This window comes from Salmo salar, chromosome ssa05 (assembly GCF_905237065.1).
Source record: "Salmo salar chromosome ssa05, Ssal_v3.1, whole genome shotgun sequence".
In the NCBI taxonomy this organism is placed as follows: domain Eukaryota; kingdom Metazoa; phylum Chordata; class Actinopteri; order Salmoniformes; family Salmonidae; genus Salmo; species Salmo salar.
Window position 1 is genome coordinate 73,627,219 of NC_059446.1, and position 9,415 is coordinate 73,636,633.

General features: G+C 40.7%; 1 protein-coding gene across 1 annotated transcript; it reads right to left on the reverse strand.

Moving 5' to 3' along the window:
- Positions 1–350: 350 nt before the first annotated feature.
- On the reverse strand, positions 351–5,778 carry cdc42ep5 (CDC42 effector protein (Rho GTPase binding) 5). The gene is made up of 2 exons (XM_014201688.2): positions 4,974–5,778; positions 351–3,707 (listed from the first exon to the last, which is right to left on the reverse strand). The coding sequence occupies exons 1-2, from the start codon at positions 5,023–5,025 to the stop codon at positions 2,734–2,736; spliced, it is 1,026 nt and encodes a 341-aa protein (XP_014057163.1). The 5' UTR covers positions 5,026–5,778; the 3' UTR covers positions 351–2,733.
- Positions 5,779–9,415: the final 3,637 nt, after the last annotated feature.

Genomic DNA, 9,415 nt, shown 5'->3' on the forward strand with positions numbered 1-9,415 from the left:
TGTGCTAGGAATTTGGGACCAAATATTAAACTTTTGATTACTTTGGCAGACTAGAAGCGACATTTGTCCAAATGCTTGACATCTTCAAATGGGGGGGAGGAACTAGATCGATAAAGTGCTTTCATTTCTAAACAGTAAAATACCCTCAAATAAAAAGGTGACATTCTGTCCTGTCACCTCATATGAAACATTATCTCATATCCAAAATTCTGGAGAATATAGTCACATTTTAAAGGCTGGCATTCCTGTCCAAATACAGACATAGTACAGTGTATTCTCGCATTCATATTCCTGCCATCTTTCCACATAAGTTAATGAGTACACTGACAAGGAAACACTTTGCTGAAACATTACAATGTAAGGAAATATGTTTATTGAAGTAACCAGCATATCCAAAAGGATCCATCAGGAGATAAAGAACATGTCCAGAGGCATTTCTTTCCAGACCCCCTCCCCTCCTCCCTTCAGCATTACTTGTAAGGGGAAAGGGGATACCTAGTCAGTTGTACACCTGAATGCATTCAACTGAAATGTGTCTTCCGCATTTAACCCAACAATGTACAATGTTGGTCCAAAAGAAGCATTAAATATAAGGTCATACATGCTTTGCAACTGAAATTCAAAACATGAGATGAAGCACATCAATTTCAGAGATTGTCAGTGGTTGTTAAAAACAATACTAAGAACTTTTGTAATTTGACTACACAGGATAAATGCATTAAAATAAAAATAGGCCTACATTGGATGTAATTTAGGTCAGAAAAATTCTGACTTGAGAAATTAAATATTGGAATGTGAACAGTTCACAGTTAAAAAAAAATAGGAATGATAGATTTATTTCATGAAAACACCATAGATATTAAAGCTCTAAATAAGAGGAAATTCTTAAAATTAGGTATCCATAAACAGAGTAGGGTTGTTCCATGAAATGAGTTGCTTTTGCATCCTTTGATATTTTAAGTAGAAATTGTGCACCAATATTAGATTTTAAAAGCCTGTTATATTAAATTAAGTAGACCACATGGAAAATTATATAAATCAGATTTTTTTTTTTTATGAATAAAATTCAGCATTGACATGTCCCTCTGTGCACTGACTTCTCAGAAGATTTTAATCCACTTCTCCCCAAAATTGTAAAACGCTAATTATTCTGTTGCTTTGACAGTCATTTCTGAAGATATTTTTTTTATTTCATGAGATTAGTGATTCATTAAGGTAAACATGAAAAAAATTAAGAAAAAATAAAAGTCCCTCATTTTAAGGCCAACCCTATTACGTGAACCGAACCCATCTTAATATCATGAAACTATTCCTTTTTAAATATTTTTTTCAAAAATAAACTAATAGTCAAATCATAGTGTAAACGCAGGTGAGCTGGTTCTACTCTTTTAGGCCATTTTCTGGTGTTGTGGTGGAAAACTGAGTGGGTCGAGATTTAACTCGTCAACCCTGCTACCCATTGCTACAGGCTAATAATGCTTAATTTCATAAAATGTTGTGAACCTTGCATTCAATTGCCCCTCCCTGTTGCAGGCAACAAGCTTCCATTCCTCCTGTCACAAGGGGATCTATGGCTGATTTAAGATGAAATCATTAACCCTGTTTCTGTCAACCCTGTTACTTTATTTGGCAGTTAAATTATTTTTATTTATTTAACCTCTTGAGATGGGAAAACATGTTTTATTAACATGAAAATGTGCTCATCATTACAGAATGTTAAAATTAGGTGAAATATATAAAAATAATTTAACCAAGTTACATTACCTAAAAAGGACTCATTTCGTGGAACAACCCAGTGGCATTTAACAATAAAATCACTCAGAAAAAAAACACTTTCCATGAATTAGGTGGAGAAACAGGTGGCAAAGAATTCTATATTTGTCCTAAAAAGGCTGATTAATTTAGTTTGTTTCTAAAGGGCATTAAGACGCAATGCAAAACGGACAACAAAGCAATTTGCTCTGAGCAATACATGATATGAAAATACAACTTAAAGAAGGAAGACATGGCTATAGTGAGTTAAAGCACAGGGATATGAACAATACCACTCCCTTTAAGGCACCTTCAGCATAAGATACTAGTCTTTCTGTATCATATGCACTTTCTCTTAAGAAACACCTTTGACCTGGTAAAAACTAAAACATGGTAGTTAAAACATTTCATTTTGCCTTAATCATTTTCATTAAAAAGAAAACTGTCATTATCTTTTACTGAGCACTGATTTAACAGTAAAGCTTCCAGTTTCTTGAAATGAATTAAAGTGCTGCAAACTAGGCTATTTATTCACTGAAACTGCTTGGCCTAAAACAATACTAGGCTATTCTTTGTGTATTTTGAATTGAGACATAATAAATTGAAGTACAGTGTCTGTTAAAAATGTAGCATTTCAAATCTGATGTGAATACTAGGTGGCTATTTCAAAAGGTCAAATGTTTTCTGTCCATCAATTGGAGCTTATAAGATTGATTCAATGAAACGGATTCCTGTAGTAACTGTTGACTAACTGCATGTCTATGACAGGATGAAAAGGAGCAATTTGGTCCCAAAAACATTTCAACAGAGACTCTTCAAATATCCAGTTGTTGTTCTGAAATACTTAGCTTTGGTTAAACCTCCCTTTTGAATGATAATTTGCAGAACAATGCACAGAGGAAGTAAACTGTACATAGTTCACAACCAATTAGGAACCATTTTATCCTCTGATTGATTGACGTAAAACACCCCGTAGCACTCTTATAGGCCGATTTCATCATCAAACTCATCTTCAAATGTGTAGCCCCGTCCATTGTCTCCCCCTTCCTCCTCCTCCTCCTCCTCGGAATCAGTCTCTGAGTGACAGTTGTCAACCCTCCTCCTGTCCAATGGGGTGACACCCTCATACTCTGAGCTGTGTGAGGAGGCGGGACTGGAAGGTGAATCCGCCTTGTGATTGGTGGGCTGTACCTCTATTCCCGCGATTGGCACGCTGATGACGTTGTTCCCTCTCTCTCGATCTTCCTCGGTGGGACTTACATACTCTTCCTCAACATCTAACCCCTGACCTTCCTCCTCCGACGCTTGGCGAATTATCTCCTCTCGTTTGTCGCTGAATCTCACCTTCGGTCTCTGGCCTTTGGCCTTGATCCCTCCAGTCCCCTCTATTATCCTTCCATCTCCCACCTCATCTCCCTCGATCCCTAAAAGCTTCTTCTCATTCAGCTCGTTCCTTATGCTGACAGACTGATCCTCCGCCGCCATTTTAAAATTCTCCACTTCAACGACAAGACTTTTGCTTGGACTGGAGACGTCTTCCTCATTAGCGCGAGTCCTAGTCCAGTCTGAGTCCAGCCCCAGTCCATCCATCACCCCCAGCACATCACCCATGATGGATGGGCCCAGGTCGAAATCCATATCGAGTGTGAAAGACGACACCGACTCGGAATGCTGAAGCTCACTGTTCAGTGGGCTTCCGAAGCCATCCGTGACATCATCAGTGTGGTTAAGTGGCGTCTCGGAATCAACGGGCGCCATTGAGTCGTTTGTTGCCGTGGCACCCGGAGACCCAGGGTCAGGGCTGGGGCCGACAGTAGCCAGGAAGGAGGTGTCACCGAAAGCATCTCCGCCCCTCCCGATGTGCATGGTGTGGCGGAAGTCCCCCAGCGGAGCTGAGATCATGGTGGGGTCCAGGCGAGGTGCCTTGTGGGACGACTTGTGGAGTGGCATGACAGCTGAGAGAGGGAGAAAGAATTATGGAGAAAGGAGGCAAGAGAGAGAGAGAAGATAGGGTTCAGAGGGAGAGGAAAAAGTGGTGTAGAGAAGAGAGGGTGGGAAAAAAATGAAAGAGTGACAGAAATAAAGAAAGAGGCCAGAGACGGGAGAAAATAAAACCAGTTGGATGAGACAACACGTCAAGCAGAAACATGATATTCTATGCATCAGAAAACACACTGGCAGAATAAATGAAACTACTAACGACCTACCTTGATGTTCTTACTTTGACGTAATCTATTTATGCGGACTCTGAGCCAAGTTCAGTCAGTGTGAGACAAATATCAACTCAATAAACCTATTTAGAAGACACATAACAGAAATAAAATACCTTCACAAAAAGGTATTGTGCCAGTATATAAACCTACAGTGAACAGAGAAGTCCATTCTAGACTGTCAACATAGATAACAGAGAGAAAGTGAATATGAGGGGCCCAGAGCCAAGCTGTCACTGAGGGGCCATTTCCCTGGATTTGTGTCACTGTATAGGGCAGACTTCTATGGTCTTATATACAGTGACCTGTCATGACAGGCCTACATGAAAACATCACTGTTGTGCAAGAGTGTGAGAAACCAACGAGTCGTTTGGCATTGATATTTATGCCAAGGCCATGCTGGGACTTGCAAGTGAAACATACTTCTGCCTGGATTCCTTCCCTCGGGGTAGGAGACTTTAAAGCCATAGACAAACACTATCTAGGGCAATACTAAAAGCAATTACAATGATCCACTATTGCATTGAATTGAAAACTATATTGAAAATGGGCTCAAACTGGTGTTACTGAGCTTTTAAAAACAATAAGGTAGCCAACATTTAAAAAGCAGTCTGACATGACTGTTATTTGTTTACCATTTACCAATAACTTTCATCAGAGGATGAAACAGTAAGCGGGTGAAAGTTAATTAGTCCCCTTGTACTTGCAAGTGATATGCCTCATCAAAGCAAAATCAACAACTCCTCATAAAACGGATCGCTTTTATGCGGCGCGGCAGGCTACAGTATGTCAAACTTCCTGCCAGCCATAACTCGGGACCCCATTTCAACAAATAGCGAATGTCTGCGAATTGAACTCTAAAACGTATCATATAGATTGCCAAGCAGTAGTAGTCTATGGAAGGCCATAATGAGTGATGTCGATGCGGAGGAAAGGGGACAAAACTTGCGCTCCGCCGATCAAGTTTCTGAGGGGAGTGTTTCCAAAGCAGAAAAAGTATGGAAAACTTACTTTGATTACGCTTGTGTTTCTCTTCCTCCCGCCTCACTATCCCTCTTTTCATCGGTCTTTTCTTCTTTATCTTCTCTTCTGGCTTCTTCTCGCTCTTTCCCAGCGTCGTTCAGCCCTTTCTAATATTTCTTTTTCTAAGGGATTGGCAAGGAAGTGACGCGATATTTTATTAGGGAGTGTTTTACGGAGGGAGAATGACCTGGTCTAGGGTCTAAATCAAGTGAACACATGATCAAACAATCAATAACTAATGTTTTTGATACAAGGTTTTTGTTACAAGCATAAGGGGCTCCCGAGTGGCGCAGACGTCTAAGGCACTGCATATCAGTGCAAGAGACGCCACTACAGTAACCTGGTTCGAATCCAGGCTGCATCACACCCGGCCGTGATTGGGTGTCCCATAGCGTCGTCCGGGGTGGGCCGTGATTGTAAATAAGAATTTGTTCTTAACTGACTTTCCTAGTTAAATAAATAAAATGCAAATAATTAGACTACATTAATGAGAGGTCTCTGACACCAACTCAGAGGTTGATAGAAACTTATGTAATTACTATGGGTGTAAAAAAATGGCTTCAATGCCTCCCTTTTCGGGAATGCTGTCAGGCAAGTCAGTCGTCATACTCAACCACTGAGCAGCACAACATACTTTGTCCTAGAGACTGCACTCAGTTCCTCTTCGCTAATTTGGGTCAGTCCCGCTATTATCCTTCTTGAAAGGGGACTTTGAGGAAATCCTGGATCTATGTAATCAGAATGCTGCCCGCTGCTGTAGGAAGACCTTCCGTTTGCTGTGGGACAGGAGAAACTATCTCTGAGCTTCCTCCCCATTCAGCGCCATCTCATACTTCAGGGAATCACAGAATGGTGAGGCATGGAAGTGACTCATTGTTTTGTGGGATATCGTCACCCAAGGTTTACATAGCTGTGGGAGGATGTGTCCAAAGGTTCAATTGAATGGCACACCGTGGGAATAGAATTCAATCAGGGAAAAGTAAAGTGTATTTTACTACCCATCAAGTCCCAAATACAACCCCTGGATGAACCAGTAGACTATCAGGAACCAGTGGAGGTGTTTGTGGTCACACTGATGAGTGCCTATGGGAATGTTTTAAAAAAAATTATTTAACATTTATTTAACTTTATTTAAATATTAATATAGGATGCTGCATCTAAGTCCTTGCTCTCTATCTCTGTCTCTCTGTGTCACACACAAATCATACAATAGTAAGATATCCTCCTTTGCTCACCATTTGTGTGCGTGTGTGTATGGGTGCGTGCGTGTGTTTTGCAAAGACACTGTGCTTAGGGTTGTGAGTCTATGAAAAGACATACATCCTGCTGCAGTCGAGGTGCAGGGCAGGCAATAGAGGGAACAGCAGGGGGAAGGAGGAAAAGGGGAAATTAGGTACAAATGTATGTGTGTTTATTACGCCATATTACTCACCTCTCCCGTGCTCTATTCTGTTTGCCAAACATAACCTCATAAATACAATAGAGCCAGTTGGGAAATCAGAATTTGCTCAGTAATAAAAAATATATAATTATTTGCTCTTATCTGACAGAAGTTGGACTTCTGTCTCGGGTGACATGACCTAGCCATTAACCCAATAATGTTTAAAATGAAAGCCATGGGATTAGTGGCGCATATAAACTTTTTTTTTAATCGTGTCTGCTGTTCAGTTCAATGCCACAAGAGGACGCTATTAATCTTTTATAGTGCTTGATTCCACCCGATTCTATTTTCTACTATCACTGTAAATCAACTATTATGGTTCATGAGTCAATGCATTTAAGACACTACAACATAGTATCAATGTGTCTGATAAAACAGTGTAGGTTACGCATCAGTCATCATTTTTCTATGTCTGTCCTTACATTGTTCATGTATGGCTCATCGCTATTAAGATTTTGTTGATGATCAGTTACTTGAGAAGGAGACCAAGTCAAGACGCTGGACCGGGTGGATTCAGTTTATAGTAAGGCAGTTTATTATGAGACAAAGATATTTGGCAAAGCGTGCACGGACTCCTTCGTTTAGCTCATAGGGAACTAGCAGAAGAGAGCCCCGAAACATAGTGTGCATCCAATTTATACAATGAAATAACAGTGTGTTGACGTTGAGTCTAGTAGGTCCGCTCTCCTGACTGGTCGATGAGTGGAGGGACGGTCCACTCTCCAGGTGGTGTCCACTTCCCATTGGCCCTTGGCAGTGTCCTTTGTCCTCGGAGTCCAACACACCTAAGTGTGTGTGTGTGTGTGTATTTCTGGTAATTCGTGTCTGGGTGGTTGCGATATTCATGGAATGTTGTTTTTTACACCAGTGGTCAGTTCGTGTGGCTAGGGCGCTTTCATGTCTTGACATTTTTGTGTGAGTTCTTAAGTCAGCCATCTGTCCTCTGGGTGTGGTCGTGATTGGTATCAGTTGGTTGCTCAATATGTCTCTGGAATTTTGTTGTGTGCTGTTGTGAAACATGTTGTGCAAATGCCCTCCTTATATATCATTAGGTAAAACGTTAGATTATCTTTATTACAACATCGACATCTTGCTCCCAGGCAAATTAAACAACTTCTTTGCTCGCTTTGAGGACAATACAGTGCCGGTGACACAGCCCGCTACCAAAACATGTGGGCTCTCCTTCACCGCAGCCAATGTGAGTAAAACATTTAAACGTGTTAACCCTCGCAAGGCTGCGTCCTCAGAGCATGTGCAGACTAGCTGGCTGGTGTGTTTACAGACATATTCAATCAATCCCTATTCCAGTCTGCTGTTCCCACATGCTTTAAGAGGGACACCATTGTTCCTGTTCCCAAGAAAGCTAAGGTAAATGAGCTAAACGACTATCGCCCCGTAACACTCACTTCCTTCATCATGAAGTGCTTTGAGAGACTAGTCGAGGATCATATCACCTCCACCCTACCTGACACCCTAGACCCACTCCAATTTGCTTACCGCCCCAATAGGTCCACAGACGATGCAATCACACTGCACACTGCCCTAACCCATCTGGACAAGAAGAATACTTATGTAAGAATGCTGTTCATCGATTACAGAGGACAAGATTAATATGAAATGAAAGGCGAGTTCCTAACGAGTTTGGGAAGCTAAGCTAGAGCTCTGTGAGACATTCGCAACGATGGGGGCAGACGTTTTCATCAAGAGAGACCTTCAGCAAATATGCACATTTTCTCTAACACTAAACATACAAATATGCATTTCACAGTTACAAGGAAGGTGGAATCTTAGAGTTAGTAGGTTTATAACTTGATTATGCTGTATTTAGAAAGCATATGAGTTATTTTAAGCCTTCTTCATACAGTTTTGTTGAATAGGAAATACATCACATAAAACATGTAATATTTTTATCATATTTGTATTGTGTACTTGAGCTTGTGTCCTCAAAAGTGACTACACCTCAGCAATTTACAGCTATTTTAACCAGAAAGGTGAGATTTAAATATTTTTTATTAACGTTCTGAGAATGTAAATTATAGGCTATTTGGAGGTTTTTGAAAAACATCCTTAAAACTTATCAGATTGTTTTTTTCATAGGGCAACCAACCCATTATCAGCATCTGGCTCTGAGGCACACTCCTCTGAGACAAGGCCATAACTCAAACTATTCAATAAAATTAACATCTGTGCCCAGTACGGGTTGTCATCTCCGGACAGTCCCGTATCTCAGACCCTTTTCAGGTGTCCCAACTTTTCTTTTTATAAAAAAAATATTAATTCAGGCTACAAGAGCATAGACCCAACGACAGTCACTGAATGTCATTACACTTTTTGGTGTTTTGTAACAGATTCATCAAATTGCGTGAGTGCACAATGCATTGTTTCGATGCTTGAGTAGATGAACATGCGCAGGTAGCCTACTTTTTTAAGTGATTTGTTTGACAATAAAGATGAAAACATTATGACTGGTTGTGTTCATGCTAAATAAAAAAACAGACAGTTAAATATCATGTCTTTACTATTAGGCCCATACATTTTTTTGGGTGTGCACACGAGGTCCCATGAAAAAAATAGAGACCCCTGAATGTCACAGTATAATTCGCCCTCTGTGAACAATGTTGCTGTGACCCAAGTCAAATATTCAAATGGAACTGGCTGTATGTAGACCAGAGTTTAGACCAGGGATGGGCAACTGGCAGCCCCCTTTTGTAGGCCCATGTATCCAGGACTAGGAAAGGCCCAGTGGGCTAAAGGCCCAGTGCACTACTTTTAGACTCCAACCACTCAAGCCATAGACTATTTTCTCTGCTGCCACAGTACAAGTGGTACCGGTGCATCAAGTCTGACACCAACAGGCTCTTGAACAGCTTCTATCCCCAAGCAATATGATTGATAAATAGCTAACAAACTTGCTTCATGGACTATCTGAGTTAACCTTGTAACTTTATTGACTTTATTGTCTCTATGCACATTCACAGGACACTACACA

What these genes read in the sequence shown, in the direction of transcription:
- cdc42ep5 (XM_014201688.2), bottom strand. Translation starts at nt 5,025, where the DNA reads ATGAAAAGAGGGATAGTGAGGCGGGAGGAAGAGAAACACAAGCGTAAT. An exon ending in GAAACACAAGCGTAATCAAA is followed by an intron (nt 3,708 to 4,973) that starts GTAAGTTTTCCA and finishes TCCCTCTCTCAG; the next exon opens with CTGTCATGCCACTCCACAAG.